General features: G+C 41.5%; 1 protein-coding gene across 2 annotated transcripts in view; it reads left to right on the forward strand.

The window, feature by feature from the left end:
- The first annotated feature begins 272 nt into the window (after nt 1–272).
- Nucleotides 273–25,972, forward strand: part of LOC109638690 (ras-related protein Rab-26-like) — a 42,489-nt gene continuing 16,789 nt past the window's right edge. The window contains exons 1-5 of one of the 2 annotated variants that reach the window (XM_020101781.2): nt 365–504; nt 604–829; nt 3,075–3,185; nt 18,300–18,341; nt 20,031–20,097. In XM_020101781.2, the coding sequence (XP_019957340.1) occupies nt 644–829; nt 3,075–3,185; nt 18,300–18,341; nt 20,031–20,097 (406 nt within the window). In that variant the 5' untranslated portion in view covers nt 365–504; nt 604–643. Of the gene's footprint in view, nt 830–3,074; nt 3,186–18,299; nt 18,342–20,030; nt 20,098–25,972 lie in introns of both variants that reach the window. The other variant, XM_020101782.2, reaches the window with a different exon arrangement.

The raw sequence follows: 25,972 nt of genomic DNA on the forward strand, positions 1-25,972 counted from the left end.
ATTTGAATCCACAACAGTGTCATAACGTTTTGAACCCGTAGGGATTCGATGGAAACGGATCATTTCAGTTTGAGGAGGAAGCCTGTGATCACACACTGTTGGCACAGATCAGTTATATTTCAGCACCGCGGAGAGCGTCCGTGTGTCACCCTTATAACAATCACGTGATGACCTCACTACTCCTCACAGTCATCACACAGTCAACACTACCAAGTCACGTGGTGGGCATTATTCTTTAGTGAGTTGATTCAGTGGAAACAGAAACAGAGCCTGACTCCTGCGAAGTGCTGCGCTCCTGCGTCCTGACCGCGCTGCGCTCCAGGCTCAGTTTTGTGCCACATCCCATCGACGCTCAGATCCGAGGCTGCTGCCCTGAAGAGAGCAGCCTGTTCGCGGCAGGAAGCGGCTCCACCACAGCGGAAGCGACCGCGTTCAGCCTTTCGGGATCGTTTCCCTCCTGCCTTGAGTAGCCAGGTGTCAGGGGAGCATGCGTTTGACGCGCAGGTGAATTTTTATTTTTGCCAGTTCAACTTCCACCTGCGCAAACTTTTCAATCCCGCCTGGGTTTGTTTTTTCTTCTCTGGCTTTCTTGTTTGGCTTCAGCTGAGGTTCACGAAGATACAGTGATTGAAAATCTTGAGAAATGTCTCGCAAGAAGGCTGCCAGGGGCAAAGCCGCGTCCAGCAGCCCGTCCACAGGCAGCCCCTCCGGGAGAGGCTCCGGGAAAGCAGCGCGGAGCAGCCCGGCCATTGTTCAGATGAACGGTGTGGTCCATCCCAGCAGACCGTCCATCAGCAACAGCAGCGAGTTTTATGACATCGCCTTCAAGGTAAGACTCAAGCTGCTGCTGCTGCAGCAACACATGAAGTGAGCTTTATTCCAGTGTTTTCACCACAGAGCTGCAGAGGCTGCGAACTGACGCACACAGAGGTCACCAGAAACTAAACAAGGAAATGAAATAATCCCACATAAGAAATCATACAGAGACTTTATTCTTTACCTCTGCAGGGCGAGACATAGGGGACACTTGATTTAATTTCTTCCACTGTCTTTTAAAACCTGTATTCATGAAACAGCAGTGAGCTGACGCCAGCTGTGTCAATACGATCGATAACCTGGGTACACACACACACACACACACACCTTTTTACCTTTATCTCAGAGAGGACACTCATTGACATAATACATTCCCTCGCCTCTTACCTACCTAACCTAATTTTAACCCTAAAACCAAGTCTTAAGAATCTCCTCACTCCACTATGCACAAAGATACAACACATACAGAGAGAGATAAAGAGAGATTTGCTCAGCTACACTACAACTTTGCTTCCAGCAACAAAAACCTTATCCATAACCAATTCATGCCAAACCTTAACCAAACCACTACTCACATCTTAGCACTAACGTTAACCAGGACCTCAGAAATGAAGTTCTGCCTCATTAGGACCTGGCTTCGGATCTCATGAGGTCCTCTGGTTCTGACAAAATCAGTGTTTATGCTGGAAAAGATCCTAAAGAGGCAGAAAAACAAGTACACACAAACTCACACGCACAACCCCTCTTATCATCAGCATAATGCATTCCTTAGCCCCTGACGTAAACCTAACTCTAACCCTAAAAGCAAATCTTAACCCTTTAAAAGCCCTTTGAAAAAGTGAGGACCATCCAAAATGTCCCCGTAAGGTCTCTGCTCAAAATTGTCAACACAAAGATATACGTTCAAGTACACACACACACACACACACACACACACACACACACACACACACACACACACACACACACTCACAATGGGCCTGCAGTAGCAAGTAAACAGGCTGTTCGCTCACTTTGTGCAACTTGGGGTTGAGTGTGTGTTTGTGTCAGCAGCACAGGTCACTGGGTTTGAATTAACTGTGTGAAATTGTTATCTCGCTATGCCCAACTACGATGTGAGCACTTGTGTGAGAAGAGAACTGTCACCTAATCGCAAAACAAACACAGACTCACTCCCACAGACTCTCAGCGTGCACTCCCAGCATAGCTTCAATGGGACTCGTGCCACCTACTCTGTGTTTTTCAAGCAGCTGTTTGGTGCAAGTGCAACCAAAACACTGCTTATGTGCTGAATCGATTGTTCCACCGAGGCCACGTCACTCTGTCAACTGTGGATATTTTCATTTGTCAACATTCTTGCAGCCAGCAAATGAACGATTACAGGGAAAAGTCAAATTCTCTAGTTTCCATTTTGGCACAAAAAATGTCTTTCCTTGAATATTTATCATACATCTGCTTTTCAGTCTGACAAGTGACATGCAGTCCCCTTTGTTGTGCAGATAAGACATTGTCATTTGTTGTTCATTGTGCCATATTTCATTATGTCCTGTTTTCTCTGTAACATCATTAATCTTCACTGAGGAGACTGATTTCATTTGATTTAAAACAACCAAGGGGCAGGGAGAGACCAGGTAGCTCCTCCTGCAGAGCTGCATAACGGAGGGAACAGGGGGACAGGACAAGAGAATGAGAATGGATGCAGAGAAGAGTGAAACTGAGGGCTCGAGCCTCAGACGGGTTTCTCTGTTACTTTACATCCCTCCGTTCTTCCACCTCTATCTTTCATCTCCTCTCTGCACCCATGGGGAACTTACTTTATGATTTCCATGGTCAGCGGCCCCCACAGTCCTTCAGCTAACCTGATACTGGTATTTAACTTCGTCACAGCTCAGAATATAAAGAGAAATGCAGACATCCACTGGTGGCCATATTGAGCAGCCACATACTCGCTCACATACAGTTTACCTTCATCTTCACTGGGCAAGAATCCAAATATCAGGACTCAATTTAGTTTGATTCAAATCTTCTGATGACAAAATATTTTACATAACATTGCTGCATCTTCCTGTTTGTTTGTGAGTTTTTTGGTTCCCTGTGAGTTATTTCAGTGTTGTCTGACTCTAACCCTCATCATGCAGTCAGACAGTCTGAAAATTTCTTCCTCACACCTCCGGTCGTACAGATTTGTGTGTGTTTCTTTGTTTACCCTTCCAGTCATTCCTGTCTGAGCTTTTCCCTCCTGGTTCTTTTCTCAACAGGTGATGCTGGTCGGAGACTCTGGCGTTGGGAAAACTTGTCTACTGGTCCGCTTCAAGGATGGAGCGTTCCTGGCGGGCAGCTTCATCTCCACTGTGGGCATTGACTTCAGGGTGAGTTTAACAAATCCTTAACAATACCTTTTACAAATTAGGCCATAAGCACAAGGGGGAATTTTTTTTTTTAAGTTGTTCAGTGTCTCATATACTATATTGCCTAGAGCTGTGAGTATTTCTAGTGTTAGAAGTCTCACAAGATATTGATTTCTTAAATTAGTTTGACATGCTTTAGTTTTTTTGGCTCCCTGGGTGATAACAATGTCTCTTATGTGCCAGATTTGTGGTCCCACATGGACGTCCAGGAATAAACCGTGTCCATCTTTTCTAACGATCACATTTAGGTGTTTGTCCGTCTGTCCGTCCATGAGATGCAGGGTGGCCACTAAGACCCTGGGTGGCAGAAAGAGACAGTTGCATCCTTCCAGTACTTATCAGTGCTAAAACTGTTATTAGTTCTAATCAGTGACAGGCTTTATCCAGTTTCATCCAAAAGCCTTTTTTTTCACACAATCATTGTGAGTTTAAAATAATCCCTTTACACTCACTGGCTCAGGTACATTCAAACTCTCTCTCTCTCACACGCACACACACACACATTTTCACTTTGTCAGATTAGGTGATTATGAAGCGCTCACAACTGACTCCAGAGCACAAGCCTGTAAACAAATATGGCATCCAAAGCGGTTTGAACGATACTGGCCGGCGTGTGCTTGCAAAAGCCTAAACATCTTTTTTTCTGTGTCACATGTTTGCACTTGTGAGCAGCTTCATCCCTTCTGGCAGAGCACTGTCAACTGTCTTCCTATTGGGGGCGCTGGCTGGTGCCCATGGAAGAGTGAGTCCCCCATTCACGGAGGCTTGAGCCCTCCTGCGTGTCTTTTTGCTGCGTGTCTTCCGCACTCTCCGCAAAATGGTGGACAAAATGTCTTTAAAAAACTGTACTCATCTTAGTCGCTCATCACAGAGGAGACAAAACCTATTGTCAAAGGTTAAATGAATCCAACATGCCAGTCTGCTCCACCTATCATGATAATTTAGTTTCAGAAACTTTTTAAAATTAAAAAGTTATCACCATTATATAAAGTGAAGTTGCAACATTGGACCCGTTAAACACCTGTGAGGCATTTTCACATGGGCTGCCTCTGTGTGTGTGTGTTTAACTAAATTACCCAACCATTCTAAAGCCCTGTGTGTGGGTTTGGATGAGTTTGTGGGCGGATGAGCGGTTGATTTATCTACTTATGTAACATCTCTTACAACACAGTACAGTGTCTGTAGCCCCAATGTATGTTTAGGCCTATCTATCCGCAGCAGAGACCTTCATCAGCTATTTTTTTTTCGCTGCATTTACCACACGGGGAGGAAAAAGTGCAAAACTCATAAAGTTTAGTGCTCAGTCGGCTCTTTCCTCATATTGACTTATTTAATCGCAGTGTGGCACCAAGCTTTGTGACATGAATAATTTCATTATCCTCCTCAAGGCTCCCATTCTCTTCTGCATGGTTTCTTGTTAAAGGGCTCAGTTTCTCAGGACAATTGAAACATCATCCTGTAGGTTATGAATGATACCTTTTCAATTATCAACAGAGTCAACTAAATTATCATGAGCACTTTTAGAGAAAACCCGTATTCATACATTTCAAGTTACCGTTTATGCAACTGCACAACTTGTACAAACAATTTACTTGTTTGAGAAATGTAGAATGCGAACTTTGTTGAGAAGGAAAACATGAAGGTCCTCAGTGTTTGTCTTCCCACGGTGGATGCACCGAGACACAGAGAGGCAGGGAGTGATTGTTATTTTTAGGAAAGACAGTTTTGATCCTCATTATTTGCTGGGAAAGAAAAAAGCAATTTGCTCCGTATGGGGATTTGATCCGGTTTCCACTTCAAAGCTACAGTGCGATGCAGTGTTTTCCTCCCCATCTTGTTTATTGTGATCTCGTCTCATTTAAACCTCAGCATGTTCTCAGGATTACAAAGCTGCATTGGTACCTTGTTAAGCTTAAAATCCAGGCAGTCAGAATAGGAAATACAAGTAACATCGGATTTTATTAGAGAATCTCCCTATGAAGGGCAATAAATTCAAAGACAGAGAGAGAATACTGTGTCTAATCATATTAACTCCATGTAGATCTTTCCTTGTTATATCATACTCTGACAGATAATTGCTGCCAAACATTCATAGGAAACTGACCGCCATCTTTTTGAGATGAAAATCTTCTCCGAGAGAGAAATGAGAACTAGAGACGAGCACAAAACTACAATACGCAAAACAGAGACAGCTCAATTTTATGATGTGAGCAACTAAGAAACAAGAAATGAAAAAAAAAAATAGGAAATGATAAAACTTTGGAGTCTCCAAGGTAAAAAGAAGACTCTTAGTCTATGCAATTCATACATAGCTCCCTCAGAAAGCTTTATACAACTCCCCGAGAGCTGTGAACAGACCTTCATGTGTAAAATCAGTTTTTCTTCTACTGTCTTTATTCACCAGCACAAGTTGTCTCATTTTATTAAGAAAATACTTTATTTGGATTAAAAATCAGTAGAACATTTGGAGGAGAAGATCAGATAATACAGTCCCCACGCCAACTGTGATGCAGCTTGTCCAGGTCACCTGTTGCCATGGTAATACAGGTCCTAACTGACGGGCAGATGGACAAGGCTGACCGGAGAGCAGAGCTTTGTGTTTGATTGTGTGGCCCCTGACGTCGGTAGCTTGAAGGAGTAGCCGTGCTGCTTCAGTCAGGAGGTTACAGGCAGCATGGGAAAGGCATCAGTCAGGAGAAAATGACCCCTGTCGCTCAGGCACCATTTTTTTTCTTGCTGTGTCTTAATATGTGTCTTTTAGCTCACGGAAGTACAGATTTACAACATGCATGGACACAAACACGAGATGATAGGACAAAGACAATTTCTTCTCTGCCTTTCTCTTTAAACACAGCTTACATCACTTGTGCTTCTTCCATCTGCCTGAGATACAATGAGGATCAGACTTTATCAGTGGAGGACAACTGTAGTCTCTGTCATGGAATGAAAAAGACCTACGGACAAAAGACTCCAACAACCCTGTCTTTTGTATCAAGGCCTGGCTCTCCAGGGCTTAATTTCATATCTCCACAGACAGCAGAAGAGAAAACGCACATTCAATAATTGCTGTATTGAATTTAGTTTTTAATTAAACATCAGACACATTAAAGCCGTTAAACTATGAGAAGCAATGTCAGTTTAAATTCAGATTTAGAAAGCCCTTAATCAAGACGACTCCACAGATGCAAATGGTTAACATATTCAAACTTTGTTGATATCAGACAATAGTTGCTTTACATTCATTAATTTTCTCATTAGTCAGAGACAAAGATGGAACTGTAAGGCCGTTCTTTGGTGGGTCTGGGATAATTATTAAGATGCATGGTGTTATTCAGCCTTTTCCCTCTGTCAACAAATCTCATGAAAGGACCAAAACAATGCATTAGTCATTCTCACAATACAGTCGAGCTCCCCCGCCTTGTCTGTGGCAGCCACTGATTCAGACTGAAGATATACTGCAAATCTTGAAATGAAAACGGGTCACAGATGTATTAGTTTCATTCTTCTTAAGGCTTTAAGAAGTTTTTAAAAACGACTTGGCACTGCATTTTCTTATCAAACATTACTCAAACTGAAGTACTGTATATATTGCTATAGTTTCACCTGTGGACGAAAACACATTTGGTGCTCTAGTGAGTATTTGAAGCAGTGTGAGTGGTATTGACACAAAAGACACTATTGAATTTAATGAAGGAATATGTAACCTCGTGTGGAACATTCATGTACCTCATTAATTGAGCTCTATGGATCAGAGGAATATCTATAATCTGCAGGGGTTAGTATATTTTTTCACGAAATATATATTCATATATTCTTTGTTTGTACACGCACAAGGTTTTATTCCCGAGGAGTTTATGTTTTCTTTTGCATTATTTTTCTGTTAGTTAGCAGGATTACGTCAAAACTACTGTAGGGATTACAAAGGAACTTGTAGAAAGGATGCAATATGGGTTGGATCTGTTTTTTTCGGACGTCAGATCAGGTCAATGTTTTTATGGGAAGTGGGAAGATGAGTTGTTGTCCTTGGGTCTTTAATTCACTGGCTTTTGTTAAAAAATAAATAAATAAATAAAAATGCCAAGTCCAAATCCTTCTCAGAGCTGTGGTAGTCTGTGGTGGGAGCTGTCCCTGGTGCTGAACCCCCTCCTCCAGACTGGGGTTCCACCACCTGCATGTACGGTGTATGAGGCCATTCTACCAATCTGTTACCAGTTTCTTTTAGTAACTGTCATGTCAGCCACTTTGTCTCAGTTACACACTCATAGTCCAATATCAATTTCCCATACTGTAATTGTTTACATCCATCATATTTAAAACTTGTTTCATTTTTCTGTCACTTTCCTTCACAGTGCAGCATTGGATACATTCTCTCTAGAAAATAATACATGTAATGTTGGTTGTTTATTCTTTTAAATATTGTAGCCTGAAGGCAAACATTTATTCACACATTTAATCCCTTTTAAATCCCACAAACCAGCAGGGAAGTTGGTAGATTTATCTCTCGCTGTAAACTCGATGAGTCTCCAATTTAACTTACTGAAATACAATGTTTTCAGCTTAAGGGAAGATTCAGTCTCCATGAACAGGGTCAAAATGTCTTTGTTTGGAAGCGAGGCTTGAAAAGCAATTTCTTTGGGAGACAAATGTAGGATCATTAAGAGTGAGAGAGAGAAAGGGGGGAATAGCGGAGGAACTAATTCCAAGGCGAAGCAGAGAGGCCTATTAACTATATAAGTTCGACAACCTTCCCCTCATTTTTGATGTTGTGGAAAAAAACGACCTTTCCTCATGTTTTCCTCCTCACTATCTGACACCAGAGAGACAGTAATCCTTCAGCAGATGTAGATTCACTGTGAGGGGACGAGCTGCACTCACATCCACTGAGACAAGGGCACTCAGCTGTCAGTCACATGTGTGAGTGATAGACTTCTTATGCATCCACAAGTTTCATCCATCACAACACCTTTGATACGATCACATGATTTGAGGACCACAGTCTGCACAGTAGGCGGATTGAGTCATGGTGTTGAGGTCCAGCTGATACATGTGCTCAACTAATTGCAAGTAATCTCAGCTCAGCTAGTCATGATGTTTCACCCTATTTTTATAGAATGAAATAACTAATACAATTAAATGTACATAAATCATTGTGATAAGCACTACCTAAAATGACAGAAATGCTCATGTCATCCATCTTTATACACGGTCTATGTTGACAGCCCTTGCTTTGTTCACTACGATGAACTACAATACTCTTGTGGATACATTCTGGAGATGGAGTCTGTTTCCCAGGGTCACTGTACAGCCCATAACAGATTATACATCACAACACTGCTTTACGTCTCCAATGATTTACTGCAAAGATATTGTACACCCCCAATATCGTTGACTGTGTCATTTGATCACCAGCGTCATTTCCTGTGAGTGGGCGGTTGGAGTGAATGATCTCATTGTTAATAGAAAATCTTTAGTCAACACAGTGTCAACAATGTCAACAAACATGGCAGCTGAATCCACAAAAGTGTTACACAGGTACCCAGAGAATTACCAGCAGACGGCTTCTAGTTCATCCCCACAGATCTGATGATCAGCTCCCGTGCAGTCACGCTACATTGAAACAGTTGATTGTGACCATCCGTCCATCGTGATGGACAAAATCATTCGATGGCAATGTTGCCCTAGCATTTTGTATATTTGGATATTATGTAATGTTAAATGACACAGGCACAAATGAAAATGAAAAGAGTGCATCACTCAAAGCTCCGGAAACTCATGGTACTGAGAGACAAAGAGAGAATAGGGGATGGAGAGGAGAGAGGAGAGAGGAGGTGCAGGTGCTGTCAACTGTGTTTGTGGCAGCATTGATCATCATGTCTCTTTGCTGCTCAACACAAACAAAATGTTAGCATTCACCTTGAAGCGTAACCATGCCTCCTCCACCATCCTCTCTTTACCCTTCTCATTTCCATTTACACGAGTGTGACTCCTGTGTGTCACAAGTCTGACCAGAGGTTTCACACCTCGCTGACGGAGCCGTGGCATCATGTAAAATCAAGTTTATATGTCGAGGCACGGACAAGTTTCACACATAACAAACAGCATCTATTCAGATTTCACTGATGTTATTTTTGGGTGTACTTAGTATGTATGTGGGGGTGGGGGGGGGCAGCTCTGAGTCAGACGACTGCAACATTTTTGCTCAAACCTTTCAGGCGTCTGATTTTAACAAAATTTGAAGTGGGGATGCATGTCAGCACTCCTGCTCCCACATTTAAGAACTTTTGCTGCTATTAGAATGAAAGATGCATGAAAAATAAGATCTTTGACCTTCGTCCTCCTCTGCTCTGGGTCAACACATGGGAAACACGCTCGGTCACATCCCATATGGAAGATTGTGGATTTTTCCATGCATCTCATATACATGAGGTTTTAGTTCAGTCGTGAATTTGCTGGGATCCATTTCCACAGTGATCAGATTGATGATGCTGTTGATTTTTTACATGTAACTAACACTACAGCTGATATAAAACAGTATTCATTCAACTCAGAGTATCGTTATCCAGCACAGAGCCCAACCAATAGGTAAGCAGGGCCAGATTTTTTTTTCGATCAGATTAAAAGCTGTATTTTTTATGTTGTTTTTTTGTCTTGTTCATTTGTGAAGTTAGTAATTTATAGCTTATACATTATACATTTTCTACTTAGCATACATCTTGGTCTTAGTCTTGTAAAGTGTTTATGCTTATAATAAATAATGGTTTGTCTATACTGATAAAATAGATAAAAGTAGATATCAATATTGGCGTCTGCACCTTAACTCCAGTTTTCACAGGTCTTTAATTATTTACGTTTCCTGCACAATTTCCTTTTCTTAAACCTACGAGAACTACCAGACTTTGTTGATGCTCTTTGTCAAACCACCTACAATTGAAGCAGTAAATATAGATTTCTGTCGTGACCTCTGACCTCCATGATGCAAAGCCAATCATCCCAGTTGGACGTGCAATTCATCAGGAGACTTGTACTTACTGTGGTTTGGTCAACCTCCCAGTAAACAGTGCTTGATGGTTTGTGTGGGAGGCCGAGCCCTCGTCGTGTGATCAATAGCACTGATCACAGCTTAGTGCTTGAATGGCCTGAAAATGTGTGAATTAACTGATCTGAGCTGAGCCCTCAGTTGCACACGGATGAGGAAGAGATGTTTTTTCACTTTGATGAGGTTTGAGTATGTGTGTTAAAGTTCAGACGGAATCGGTTTGTGTATATTTCCTGAGCGGGGTGAGGACATTAAACATTAAAATTCCTTTTATGAGAAATTCATCCCTCCATCATTAGATTATTGATGGGGGATGGCCGTCTGTCTCCCTCGTGCTAAATCATGAGGTGAGATACTGGTGTGGTTTCCGTTCGGTCACACATCCAGCGACACAAACACACGTACATTCACACACAGGATACAAACTCACACTGATCACAATGCTTAACAGATGTGACAACTGTTACTGAGCCATGGGAGATCAAGGCATGCAGATCTTGTTGCGCATCTGTATCTCTCTTCCGACTGTAGCCAGACATTGTTTGTTGTCACTCTTACATCATCATTGGCCTGAAAACTGCAGCAACCTGCTCTCGAGTCATGTTTTAGGACGCAGGCTACTTTACGTTTGGTGATCTCTGTCGCTCTTGTCTGCTGTTCTGTTGACTGGATCATAATCGATTAATCAAGAGTAAATATTTAAGAAATGTTGATGTGAAGGGAAGACACAACGTTCATTGTCTCGTGATTGAGTCCATCCATGGCGAAGGCTAAAATACATAAAATGAGGACATGTGTGATGTGAATAACTTTCCCTTAACTTTTGGGAAAAACATTTTGGTCTGTCCTCAAAAATTCAATGGGCTTTTTGCAGGTTAAGACTTGGTTTTAGGGTTAGGTTTGAAAAAATGACTTGTCCACTGATCCGTCACTTCATTTATATTAGAGACGAGTGTTTCTGCTGCACAGAGAAGGTGTCACAGAACATTTGCTTGTACAGACTGTGTCTGTTGTTTCTGTGTAAAATTCATAGATTTGATCAAAATCTGATCATGATTTTAAACAGTGTGTGGTGATTAATAATTGATACAGTGGTTACGCTGCTTCAGGACTTGTGAGCCTTTGCATGTGTTCCTCTTGTCCATGTTCAATCCTTAGCTGTACTGCAAAAAAAGTGTTTCCACTTCCACCTCTGGAAATCAAGCTTTGTGCTAGCAGCCCTTCCTCTCTGCCCCCCACCAGCCCTTCCTCTCTGCCCCACACCAGCCCTTCACTCCACCTGCATCTGTCTCAGCTAATGCAGGAATCTGGAGCATGCCTTCTGCGAGTCAAACAGCCTTGGTGTGAAAGTAGCAGCTCAGAAGTCGTATTTTAGAGCATAATAAATGTTACATACTGCCACTTAGAGTATTTAAATTCTGTTCTAGGAAGAATTTGAAGAATCAAAACCAGCAGAATCCATAATATAAGGCTGGAAATGTTTATTATTCAGATTTATGAGGAATGTAAGACTGCAGCGAGAGAGACAGGTCTGATATGTGAAGTGACGATAATGGACCCATCTCAAAAATCTGAATCTCTGGATGTCGCTGACAGTCCGTCTCCTCATTCATGATGTTCTTTATGCATCTGTCTTTCACTTGTTTCCAGCTCCTGCATGCTTTTTATATTAAGTGAAGGGTTGACCGACTGATTTCTCCATTATCCACTCTCCTGCCTGCCTGTCAGACCGCCTGCCTCCTCTGAGTGGGTGCAGTTTAAGTGCCAGGTGTAATCATGCCAGCAAGTGGCAGTAATGGTTTTTGCCTGCCTGGAATTGAATTAAGATGAGAAAGAAATTACAATGGAACAATGTATTTGAACTAAACCTTTTTGACCATCACTAATTGTCCTGTGTGTTGTCCTAGTTGTATTATAATCAGGGGCAAGCTGTTTTATTTTGTTGATGCACAAGACTCAGCCCTTATTAAACTAAAAAATGTCAAGAATTCAGCTACATTTGAATTTCTGCCCAACTCTGTCCATGTACACGTGAACATTCGTGTGTGTGTGCGTGTGTGTGTACACCCTGGTTGAGGTTCACTTCTGCCCAGGGAGATGTTTGTAATTAAGCAGTCTATGGTAATTAATGAAAAGCAGCTTTGCCACATGCTGCCCTAATGTCACAGGGATGTAGAGAGGAGAGCCCTGATGAGCATCATGAATATTTAACCGTGGCATGAAAGAAGCGGCGAGCTGTTGGAATATGGGAGCATTTCATGATGAAGCTGATGAGAGACAGAGATGAGACACACACAGTAAACCAGAGAGACAGGGATATTTATCAAAAATGACATTGTGTAGACTGATAGTAGATAATGTGTGCTGTTTCTAGATTGCTCATTGATTTACTTTTATATAACTTATTCCAATATCAACTCACAAACAACAGATTGATTATTATTTCCTTCCTCATGACACATTAACAAGGAAATCCACATTCACGTTTGCAGTCTTCCCTGCCTTTGTCCTGTCTCATTACATCACAGTGGAATCGTGGGAATGTACTTGCAAGGATGTGAATTGAATTTCTGCATGTGTCCTCGTGCACATCCAAGACACACAGAAACGTGAAAATCTGTTCCATGGAACTATAAGTGCTCAAGAACTCCAACTTGTATCTACAGGCCACCATGAGGAGCCTGATCTTTGTGTTTGATGATTTTTGTGTTCCATCTGATGATTATAGTTTATATTTTTGACACAGTTTATGTTTGAAGTTTGTTTTCCACTATATTCTTGAGACAAGGCACATCATTGCAGGAAATGTGTCTCAGCAGTTGCGAAAATCTGAGCAGCATATGCGTTGGCAGATATCCGCCCGTGATGATGCTGGACCAAAATAAATAGAGGTGTTTCTCAGGGACATTTGCAGTTTGGCTGTGCTTATAATGGCGGTGTTTGGATGTCTGTGTTAAACCTACCTCTGTGTTTGTTCATATATTCAAGTCTAAATGGAGGTAGAACTAAAGAAAGGAGTTTCAGTGCCCAACGCCATTATACATCAGCCAACAGCCATACCGTCGCATTGCCATTTTGATTTGTAGCAGACCAGCATGTGAGAGGAGCCTGGGGAAAGAGCTCCAGAGAGGTCAAGGCTTTGTGATACAGCATCAGAAAATAGTGCCTGCGTTGGTGTGAGTGTGTTGCTGCGGGTTACAGGTGATAGATCAAAAATACATAGAAGAGGCTTTTTCCAAGAAGGAGCTTTAATCTGAAACATGGGCTGAAATAAAAAGAGCAAAGTTAACCACTTTAGTCATGTTTACATCCAATTGGAAGCCACATTTTAAGGCTTTACAACACAATTCCGTAAAAGAAGTAGAGAGTCCCTGGCAGTAACCAAGTTTCCCTGTTAACCAATGCCTTGTGGTCCCAGATGATCAATTTTATTCATCCATATTTATTTTATTTCTTCCTTTATTTGCTGTGATCTTCTGCAGCAGCACTCTCGCTCTGCCAGTGCCTCTGAGCCGTAGAAATAGATGAGCAAGCCTGAATTGTTGATGAAGGAGCCCAGAGGTCCACAGCTCTTTCAATTAATCTTTGTTTCCCGAGTGAGGTACAGTCTGTAATAGGAAGGTCCCTACTATTACACTGACTTCTTAGTCACACGTGTTTTGGAGGAGAGATACCTTTTGTCAGTCAGAGCTGACGTAGAAATCAGAAGCCAAAATCACAGTGACCACGTGAAATGTTGCCCAATCTCTGCCAACTGTGCCGGCTCAGGAAGTGTAATCGTTTAATGAATGAATGAACTCCTTTGTGTGTCTGGTGTATATGTGATTTATTGTGCGAGAATATGCAGCGCTATTTAATTTGAATGTTTTTGTAGAAAATGCTGAGCCGACTGCATCGAGGAGAGGGGGAAATATCTGTTATTAGCCTCTTAGATAATGGAGGTGGGGGGTGTTATACATGCCAGGTCGCACTTCACACATACTGATCATAACAAAAGTAACTCAACAAATACTAACAGATAATTATAGGCTGACCATAGGTTCTAAGCTGGCATTTTACCCATAGCAGTAGTTATTTCTCCAAAACTAAAACAAGGGCTTCCTGTAAAACACAGAAACGGCTGAAAGGCTTTAACTTGAGGTGTGTTATGGTGTAAGACGAGTGAGGAAGAGGAGGGGAGATTGATTCATTGATATTGGACGAGCTGTTTCCACTATCAACTTCATTGAGGAGCAGCAGCTGAAACGTGTGCCTCTCTGCAGCAGATGGAGAGGTTGGGGTGGCAGAATGTTTTAGATCCAGTATTTGAGAGTGTGTGCATATGTCTGTGTCAGCATGACATCGAAAACTTGACAGCTGGAAGTTGGGCCGACAGCGGAGCAGAGAGCTCTGCCTCTCCTTTATGTCTCGGTACTTTGTTTTTTTTTCTGAACTGCTTTGATTTCTGACATGTGTTGATTCCTTCAGAACAAAAGGAGACATTGAGAAACTCAATCTTTCATCCCATAATCCCCAATTGTTTGTCTGTCTGTGTGTGAATCGCGTATCTCGAGAACCGTTCATCTTCTTAGCATCATACTTGGCTGTGTATTGTTACGTGCGGTGTCGAATTCGGTGCAATTTGGACACGCGATGAGTTCAATACTTAGCAGCGGCGTCTGGGATTCATTAGCTTAAGCAGCATTGTTGATCACGACAATGCTTCATTTGCGTCTATTTTGGGGCCAGAGTGCTCCTGTTCGTTGTCTCTCAGTCATTCAATGTTGCATTGGCTCACGCTACAGACGTCACAACATATCAAGAAGATCCTTTCTGTGAGTTTGCATGTTCTCAGTGTTGGTTTTCGGTTAATTGGCAACTCTAAACTTCCCGTAGGTGTGAATGTGAGCCTGAGTGGTTGTTGCCTCTGCATGTCAACCCTGTCCATCCAGGGTGTAGCCCCGCCTATCTATCCAATATCTGCTTGGATTGGCTGCACCCATGACCCTCAAATGATAAGTGGTATATCTGATGGATGGCTGACACCTGCTCTGAGAGCTCCAAGTGCCCTTTTTTGATTCATGATCCCATGAGAAGTGCTGTTCCTGTGCCGACTGTATCTCCTCACTCACTCAAACATATGCATTAGATAGCCAGCTTCCTGTGTCTGGCTGCTAAGTAGAGCAGTATGTATTTGAAGATGTTTTCTGCTGCAGCTCGGGGAATTAAACTGACCTGAGAGTGGTACAAGCTTCTTGTTAATTGTAAGCAGATCACAGAGTATGAGCGGTGTCCCCTTGAAAGACGCTGAAGCTTGAGAGGGGTTTGAAAAATAAAGTGGAGAAAGTAAAGTGTTGCTGGAAGTGTGATGGGCAGTCTTTAATCTACAGTACCTTAATTCCCCGTCTTCCACAGTGGACTCGTTCTCTGTATAAGCTGCTGAGATGCTTTATTAATCCTGCTCAGTCCTCACTCTCTGAGATTATTCAATCTGCGTCGTTATGCCCTGTTCTGTCTGGTTTCAAATATTTCCAGCATAATTATAGGTGTAATCAACCCTGACTAACCACAAAATCCTCAGCATGGTGGTTTTTAGCGATAACAAGAACATGGAGGAAGTCTTTTGAGACTCTTGATTCCTATCACACATATAGACACACAGTGTACAGCTTCACTTGTCTGTGAATATTTATGAGTTTCCTCCTGTGTGACTCGTGAGGATGCAAATCAACCGAACACGTCAACAAAGACTGCATCTATTTTTTTTTTTTCTCGGGTGCTCTGAGGGAAGATTAGCATCTTGCCGGGGTTGAATATCTCCTGTGTCTCTGGCTCAGAGCAGTAGAAGGTCAGCCGTGGCTTTCAGGAACAGCTCAGAGGGGATGATGGTGGAGAGGGAGGCTTTGACCGTTGCCGTGGCACCAGGTGAGGTAATCCACACCGTCGTATTGGGAGGCTGGTGTGTGAGTCACTGAGGAACGTCTTGACCTCTTCTTTTTAACAGCAGAGACTTAAGATGGGGAATTCATGTGGTGAAATAAATGTATTGATGAGAATGAGAGTGTACAAGAGACACTTAAAGCTGCTCTGCTTCATATTGCACATAATCAATATGCACAGTCGTCTGTTAGAGACATTTATATAGTTTATTAACCCGTAAGTATATCAGGAATTATTTCAACAATCGATTTAGCAATGCTAGCTTGAGCATGTACCACCGTAGTACCTGTAGACTGCATAAAAAAATTAACAATATGATTGCACTCCAAAAGTAAAGCCTGGTGATACATCCTGCCTCTTCCATGTAAGTGGATAGGACATGGACTAAAGTACTTATCAAAGTTTTCTCAAAGATGTTTTTTGGCATTTTAAACAGTTCTTATCACACTGATGTTTGTTCAATGGTTTTTATTTAGGTTAGGTTAGGTTACTTTATTTTAAACCCGTAGGTAGATTTGTTTTGCAGCAAAAAGAAATGAGAAGGCATCCATCCAAAACACAGATCAAAATTATAACACATTGACAGAAGACAAGACAAAAACCATGACAAAAAGTGCTAAAATGCTTTGTGATCAATAGAAAATTGGATAATGACAAATGTGCGAATATGGCTCTAACCTGTTCAAGTGAACAAAACTATTTCTATAGCGTTTTGTTTTCCTTGGGACTGTAATCCTTCGACCAGATGGTAGAAGCTGAAATTCCCGATGCAGAGGATGCAAGTCATCATTTGTAATGGAGCTGGCTGTCCTCTGTAACTGCCTGGTGTACAGGGATTTTTACAGTTTAAGTTGTTTGATGCTAAATAAAAAAACGAATGAGAGTGACTCGCGATTGGTTGAGCATTTGTATCGGCTGGTGACTTCATTAGATTCACTGGGAGAAAGTGATGTGTCATCCATCCTTATACAGTCTATGCTACTACCCATTCTGTTGCACCACCTGCAGGGGTCCAGACTAAATCACCTCTATTGAGTGGATTTGCTAAAACTTGCCTCCTCTCACACCTGCTGTACCTCAGGAAGCTTTGGTAAAATCCTGCTGTTGCTTTTTGGTCAACTTGCAAACTTTCCCCTTGTGCACAAGCAGCATCATTTCCTCTGCAGAGAACCGATCTTTCTTACTACCTGCAAATCTGCAATGGCAATCGCACTTGGCCAGTGTGCAAGAGCACTTGGTTTTAGAGGTAATGGGAGATTTCACTCTGATTGGTTTATTGCTTGTTATTCCCAAAACACAGCAAGGATTAATTAAAAGACTAAGTACAACCCTTTTGAACCATGTGCACTTTTTTCTGACATAAAACAAAAGTGTGTTTGCATTTGCCCTAAACTCTCTTGCTCAATACGCTTTAGATCATGTGATTAGATTGTTCAAATATTTCTGTTCAAGCAAAATACTAATGATTTTCAAAAGTGAGGATTTTGCTGAATCAAGGAGTTTGAAGTTGCCATAATTTGGCTCAGAGAAATTTGAAGAAGAATGGTTTTATGATTGAATAAAAACCATGAATGGGTTAATCAAGATACAGATTAATCGTGTAGATCACCACTGTGATGAATGATGTTGGATCAATGAGGTGAAGGGCTCCTCTCCACAGTCCAGATATTTTTAACTTAAAGTCCAGTCATCATTTAGACTGAAGTTAATGAGATGGCAGGTTGTTTAACCTTTGTCCACTCAGCTCTCCAGACAGAGTGATCTTCTGACCTGACAAACTGCACATCTGTTTGGCTGAGCTTCACTCTGCTGTGTGGTGGAGCAGATCGAAGCTCCGATCAATGTCTCCTCAAGAATGAAGGTACAGAGCCTGAGACAGGGAGAGCAGGGCGGGTTAAACCTCTGGAGGAAACCAGCGAGGCCTCATCAAAAGAGGCTGGGTCAGGTGGAGCCATGCAATATTGATAGAGAGGAGAAAGGAGAGTTTTCAGACAGGTTTGCACAAAAACACACACACCCAGCCAAGCTTGTTTCTTCCGTACACGGAAAACATTATTCCTGGTTGGAAAAGTGCCTGAATTTTGGCTCTGTCATTTATAATATCTTCCTTTCTCTCCTAGAATAAAGTCCTGAACATCGACGGAGTCAAGGTGAAGCTCCAGGTGAGTTTTATTTCATCCTGACAATCATTTCAAAACAAGCAAAATGTCTATAATTGATGTCAAATAAAAGGTGTCAGCCAAATAAGAATGAGTATTTACTGTCTCCTAATAAACAGCACAGATGATAAAACCAGTTATTATGAGTTTTAAGAACAAAACACATAAGTATGTTTAAGTTCTGCAAATCTAGAAGTGCATACATGTAAAAAGGGGAAAATGCTTCCCTGAGACGACCCCTGGTGTCCCCCCAGCAGGCAGACCCTCAAAACCCTGACAACCAGACATTATTTAGATCCAAACGGATACTTTCTCTTTCCCTTCAGAGCTGTATAATGTTGCAGTTTCTCTTAGTCAGGCCCACCATCACCCCGGGGTCCCAGGGTACTGTGTTTTCCCCATTTGTATGGGTTTCTTTGCTGCATTCTGGATTCCGAGCACATTTCCCTTAATGTCCGTGCTTTCTCTTTTGCTTGTGCTCTGTCCTTGGGGGCCAATATATGTTTAGCTTTTTGCATTAAGCTGTAATGCTTATGCCGTATAACGAAGTAAAACAGTGCGACACTCTTCATTCACAACTGTGAGAACTGACGCCCATAGATGGAACAACTCTGCAGTGTTGTTTGTTTGATATTCAATCACGGCTAGTAATTATATGAATGCTACACAATGATCTTAATTAGGGGTTGACAGAGGCTGGTGGAAAGGACTTTTGCTCTGTGATTAATCTATTTGGGGTTAATTGGCTTAGCCGTTCCCAGAGCACCCTGTAGCCTCCAAACAGAGACAGCGTAGAGTTATTTTTCCTCGTGTAATTGCCATCCTTCATTACTGCCACATGGATCCTGGGAGGACGGTTGCCCCAGGGTGCAGCGAGGAGGCAGAGCCAGCATCCAAACAGACATGTCACAGAGAGCGAGGAGGAAGAGAGAGTGAGAGTAAATTGGTTAGGCATGCAAAGGGAATGATAATGACCCAGCAGGTGACAAGCCAGGAAAAAATCCAGGAAACGTAGTTTATACATAAACCAAATGAGGGCTGCTGTCAGCCTGTAAAGGTCTCCTCCAAGGATGGGGGAACATGTAATTGGCACTGGAGCCAAACTGCATTCAGAAACAGTGTTGCCCGATGAGGAAGAGCAGAATTTAATTAGCCTTATTCTGCTGCTGTTGGACGATGGGACAAATTCTACACTGTATTGACTGTATGTAATATAAGGTGTGACCTCAAATCTCAAATTATATAACAATATATCAGATTTGAATGTGTTATATGAAACAACCCTGCATCTCTGCTCAGCTTAATACCTGCTTCTTTCCATTAGGACATGGTGGAGACCAAAACAGAGCGTTAAGTCTTCACACCGGTGGATAATAAAACTTGTCAGCCAGATGTATACATGAGCAACCATTTTCACAGATAACAAGCGCTCCGTGATGCATATCGGTATTGTGCTTGCGTTGCTGCCTCCAAGTGACCGAAAGGTTCATTTTTACACCCCAGAATATTCACCAGTGCAGACTTCATAAGGCAGTGGACTATTTTCCATCTTCTAGACTTATCCAGAATCACAGGAGTTGATTGAATTGGCTGTTTCACAGCAAGCAACGGCAGACACAGAAGAAACAGGAGAGTTATTAAAAAGATAGAAACGTCGCTGCAGTGATTGCCTTCCTCTTTCACTCTCTGCAGATATGGGACACCGCCGGACAGGAGCGCTTCCGCAGTGTCACTCATGCCTACTACCGCGACGCCCACGGTGAGACACTCCCACTTATACACAAGAATACACTTTTGTGATTTTGTGTGAAAGGAAATGAGCCTAAAGAAGCTCATAACGTGCCACTCTAGGCCAGTCTCATGATATGAAGATTATGACCTCACGGCTTTAGAGTTACAAGTTAGTGTGTTTTTACCATCTAATGCATTCAACTAGATTGTACTGTTTTGATGTGTGTGCAGTGATTTTTATTGTAGACATAGGGAAAATGTGTTTTAGGTCATTTTGTTTGCTTTGCTCTGCAGTAAAGCATAAAAAAGAGTTCTACTCCATGTATAATCCACAGCCGTGTTAGTGTTGCGGTGTAGGTGAGATAGTTTTTCTTCCACTGTGCAATACTATCAGTCGATGAAGTTGTCTTTTCATCTCTCCTGTGATGAAAAGACAACAACCTTAGGATTCATGTCACCATTTAATGATCAACACGATATCTCAATAACTTTGACTGAATTTCAGATTTGATACAAACGCTCAGGTGGACTCATGGATGAACTGATTAGATTTTGGTCCAGGGAATAAAACATCTCAGACACCTTGAGGGCCTTTTTTCAAATTTAGTAGAAACGTTCACTTGGCCTGAAAGGTGAACTGACTCGTTTTTGGTGGTCGAAGGTCAAAAGTCACTGTGGCTTCAGAAAACCTTATTTTTTTGGCTTGAGTGAAATTCTTGTTAGACCAGTTTCACACAAACAATAACTGACCTCATATGTCTGGAGTAAATGTGTGTCGACTGAAACTGTATCAAATAGCAAAGCAGGGCAGTAATTCTAGTTTCTTTATGATGTCATTATAGAGCTCCATTTAGAGAGAGAGATCTTTACAGAGCTGACAGTCAAGAGGTTTTTATTTCGGAAATAGCTTGGATCAAATGTCCAAAAGCAGTTTTTATGATGCACAAAACCTTGAGCAGTAAAAAGCACAGTATGCTCTATTTGGTCATCTTTTACTTTTTGTCATGATCTTGGTGGGTTTAAAAATTGAGGTGGCCAATTAAAACATGCATGTCAACGATAATGTGAGAGTGATCACATCACCAGAAATACTTTTAAGTACCTTTAAAGAGCGGTACAGCTTTTCTCCGAGGGGGGAAATGGTGGCTCTTCTCTTTTCGCCTCTTGATATTCACACAGTGTTGCAGCGTGTGTTTGTCATTTTGTCACCTCATGCGTGTGGACAATGCATAACCTGGTTTGACTTTTAATCTCCAGGCAGTCTGGGAAGTTTATGCAAATTACACCGGAATAGGTTTGTGTGTCTGTCTGTGTGTGAGTGCGTCTGTGTGTGTGTGTGTGTGTGACTGTGACCTACTAAATGCATGATTTAGAGAGTGTAAATAATCTGTGTCTCTGTATTATCCTCATTATGCATGTCAGGGTTTGACAATCAGTCTGCGAGATTAGAGCAGGATTTATCTGCAGCTCTCTTAGGTTGGGGACCTCAGAGGAGTTTTAGGAGACCTTCTGAAAACCACATCGATGAAGTATAGACTTAAACTTTTACTTTTCCACTGAAAAAAAGGGAAGTATAACACAGGAGTTCAGCCTGTTGCTCTATGTCTAGAACTATATCTATCAAGGGTGTCCTACATCATAAATATCAGAGATGTGACCTTTTTAAATGTTGATCCTCGTATCACCGCTCTGTTCTAAGTGCTGAGGTGAGAAAAGAAGTAGAAACAGCCTCTGGTTTGACTGGAGAGGATCTGAACAAGCAACTTTATCGGCTGTCCTTGTTAACACTATGAAAACTTGTGGAATGCCTTTTCGTAAAAGTTGCTGATTGTAATTTAATCCAAACATCTGTTTGTCAGTGAGCTTTTGACGCCTTGTACAAAACTGCAGATGTTTCATATTCATATTTAATATTTCACTGTTTTACTTTCATACTGTTTTCACTATTGAACATCAGTCACAAGCCTCCCGAACCCTCTGAGAACATAAGTTTCAGTGTGTAAAGCATATTCTTTTCCTTCCTGTTTCCCAGCAGTTTACTCATCATAGAGTACAAGCAGTCTTTTTTCCACTGTTTAGATCCGTCTCATCGAAGTGACTCTCTTTGAATGCGTTGTGTGGCAGTGGGTAGAAAATATGAGCCACTGATAATGGTTCTCATTATTCTTTACAATTTGAAAATGATGCGCCCAAGCTGTATGATTAAAGGTCCAATAAGTAATCATTTTAATGATCCGTCACATTTCGTTTATAATGAAATTACCACGATGTGATAAGGTCATCGATCAATTCCAATTAGAGTCGTCCTTGTAAGATTTCTTGTAAACAAAGAAGTTCCATAGTTCCATTCATTTGGTTTGACAGTCTTTTTCTCCACTGCTTTTGTTGGCACATTGTTTCTTTTTAGTGCGTTACTGCCCCCAACTGTCAATCAGCAGACCAGCATGACACCAGTGGTATGATGTAACTCACGATGTCCACATGCACGAAATTATAGACTGTACTTTAAAAAATAACAGGTACCCACTTGTAAAAAAAACATTGCTCCACAGCACTACTAGTGTACTACAAACTTCCACAGGGTACATTTTAATTGTGATGTAACCAAGAGGAAAAGCACTGGTTCACTCAGGGACCTGCAATGGTTCAATTGCACCAAAGTGGTGAACAAACAATTTGACTCAATGCACCCAACTCTTGATATGATTATAGTGGGACTGGCTTATATATAATCAATTAGTATTTTACTTTGCCAAACATCTGGAGCTTCATTAACAATTTGTGCTAAATTTGGATGGAAACTTAGTTACTGACTCTCGCCAGTATCTTTCATCTCTGATCATCCCCACAGACTGTAAGATGGACGACCAGATATGAATGCTGCCAAGTTGCGCCGATAACCTCATGTGGAGCCAGACTGCGAGTTCTTCAGGTGTCTGAATAACCAGAAAAATTAGTTTCAGACTGGTAATATGTAATAAAGTCCCAGTCTGTCGTCTCTGTTACCTGCCTCCCTGCAATCATCTGTTCTGTAATGTTTAATTACTTTATTTTTGTATTTTATTCCGATACCAGAGTCCTGCAGCCTTTTGGTACCGTTACCAAACCTAGTGAACGGTGCTGTGTTAATAGCCAAGTCTGGCAACGTCTAAAGATTTTGATAATAAATGATGATCATTGAACGAGGACGGAAGCTGAACTGTTATATGCCAAAAGCCCCAAATCAAATTAGGGTCCCGAGAAGACTTAAACCAGCTGTGAGTTATTGTAAATGTTTTATTGCTGTTATATTTATGTGCAAAAAAAATGAATATTTCAGGCTGACAGTGACATTATGGTGCAATAAAGGATTTGGAGGTCGTTCAGTTTAGAGAAGCCTGACAGAAGTGCTTTAATGACCTTAAACTCTTTTGCATACAACCTTCAAACACACTCATGCATAGAGGGGAGTTATTACAATAACTTTCTTGGGGCGGGGGGGATATCATCAGATATTTCAAGGCTTGTTTTTGTGAAATTCAGGATTCTTCTCTTGATTCAAGCTTATTTGAGTATCATGTGATAAAATGGAGGAGAAAAACAGTTTTAAGCATGTAGGGAAAAGAAAACTTGGCAATATACAGCACATTTTATCAGGAAAAGCACAAAGTAAATGTAAATTACAGGTTCACTCAGAGAGATTGTTGGATAAAACAACAATCTCCAACTGAACAAAAGCATGCAATGTCCTCAATTAAACAATTTGATCATGATTAATGCTTCATCAGTTCTCTTTAAACAATTGTTTCTAATTGAGGCCGATTAAATTATGGTCGGCCTTTTTAGTAAAGTCTAAGACCAAATTGCACACGTTTATAGATGCAGTATCAGTCAGATTTTTTTTTTTCATCAAGATCCATGAATTATTCCCTGGGAAATCATTTAAAATGTACTAAAACAAATGCTTTATCTTGCAATGCTTAAGAAAACATGTTTAAAAATTTTTTTAAAAGTGTCCTTCGGCAAGATGAACTACAAATTGCTCCTGATGGCTGTGCTGCCAAGAGCTTCATATAGATGAAAGTCTGCATGAATTGCTGAATGTGGATTGTACTGTAAAGTACACAGAGTGGACCATAAGACAAGAAAAACTGCAATATAAATACTCTCATTTAAATGAGCTATTAGGGGGGAAAGAGACGCACTCTCAAGTATTCATCATAAATGTTTCTCCAATTCCCTCTGCTATACCTCCATCTTTGTTGTGCTCTCTTTTCCATTCATGGTTGTCCTTGTTTTCACCTTTTAAAGTGTCTCACCAATTTAACTTTCCTCTTTTGTTGTTGCAACGCTTTTATTCCCGCTGCTGCTCTTACTTTTCCCATCAACTCTCTCTCTGCCCTGAACTCGCAATCTCTGTTTATTTCCTAATCCAAACCTCAATTTCACCGTTCCATTTGCCAGTAAATCTTGCGTATCATGAGATTTCTTGATTGCATCCATTGTTTGAACATCGTACATGCATTACAAATCACTTATTCGGTTTATTTTTTGCATGAATCTGCACATGGACACTCCCAACAAACGATCCTGCGGCAGTGTAGGATTTCATGTCCTGACTTTAACCGTGGAGTGATGAGAAATAGCAGAAGAGTGAGAACCACCTCCAGGACAAGTATAGCAGAGCTCAGCTTTATTACACAGCTGTCGGTCTGAATCATGCTCATCCCTACTGGGCTGCCTCTTTTTCAGCTGCACAGCTTCTCACTGCCTCTTTAATACCTGCACTGCCCCTCACACAGAAACAAAAGGACAAGAACTGAGGCATCTGTGCAGTTCAAAAGGTCCTTTCACTCTTTTCATGCTCATTCATGTTGTAAAATGTAACACCTACAAAACACATATGCACATCATTAAATACTACAGTATGTTTATGGCTTTGGCACATCAGATTATCGCATTGGTTGTATAAGCGAGTTAAATGTGGTGTTTTACATTAATTACTTGGGTCACTTTTCAGTATTTCACAATGCTTCAAAAGTATTGTATATTCCAGTATTTTTATTCTGTTTAACAAACATCAGTGTGAACAACAAGAGAAGTTGGAAGTCTATAAAAAGTCTTGAGCTCTGTGTTGAAGTTACCACAGTAACCATGGAAGTTTGTCACAATAAATTTCTGAGGTGCAAACACCACAAAAGGAAACTCCACCAATTTTACATTCATATGTTTATAGACTGTGCGTAAAGATTGATGCTGCGTCTCCACCTACTTCTACTATTTTGGGGCAGCAATAGCTCAGTCCATAAGGATTTGGCTTGGGAACCGGAGGGTGGCCGGTTCAAGTCCAGCATGGACCATAATCATGGAAGGTGGACTGGTAGCTGGAGAGGTGTCAGTTCACCTCCTGGGCACTGCTGAGGTGCCCTTGAGCAAGGCACCGTACCCCCCAATCGCTCATAGGGCGCTTTTCCTGGGGCTGCCCATCACTCTACCATCTCTCTCCATAATGTGCATGTCTTGAGCCCTGTGTGTGTGTGTGGGATTGTGGGTTAATGCATGTATAAAATGAAAAACATGAGTGTAAAAAGAATTTCCCCTTGTGGGATCAATAAAGGAAGTTTACTTTACTTTATCCAGGAATGAAGCCTAAATATCTGGATACAAACGCTGCCATCTTTTGCATTTGGAATCCGTAGCAATCGGGGGATGGAGCCTCAGTAGCACCATGTTTTACTTTTATACGTTTTTTTGATGTGTGCTTTGACTTTTTTGTTTGGTCTATGTCCCATGTTTTTTTTTTAAATGCAAGAGGGGGTGGCAGAAAGACTGTGGCTACAGTCACTTCACATCAACGTGCTGCGGCTCTGAAGTTTACATCTCCCTCTCAGAAGGGACTGATTCACAGAGTCAGACCTGCAGAG

Source organism: Paralichthys olivaceus, chromosome 5, assembly GCF_024713975.1.
Source record: "Paralichthys olivaceus isolate ysfri-2021 chromosome 5, ASM2471397v2, whole genome shotgun sequence".
NCBI lineage: Eukaryota > Metazoa > Chordata > Actinopteri > Pleuronectiformes > Paralichthyidae > Paralichthys > Paralichthys olivaceus.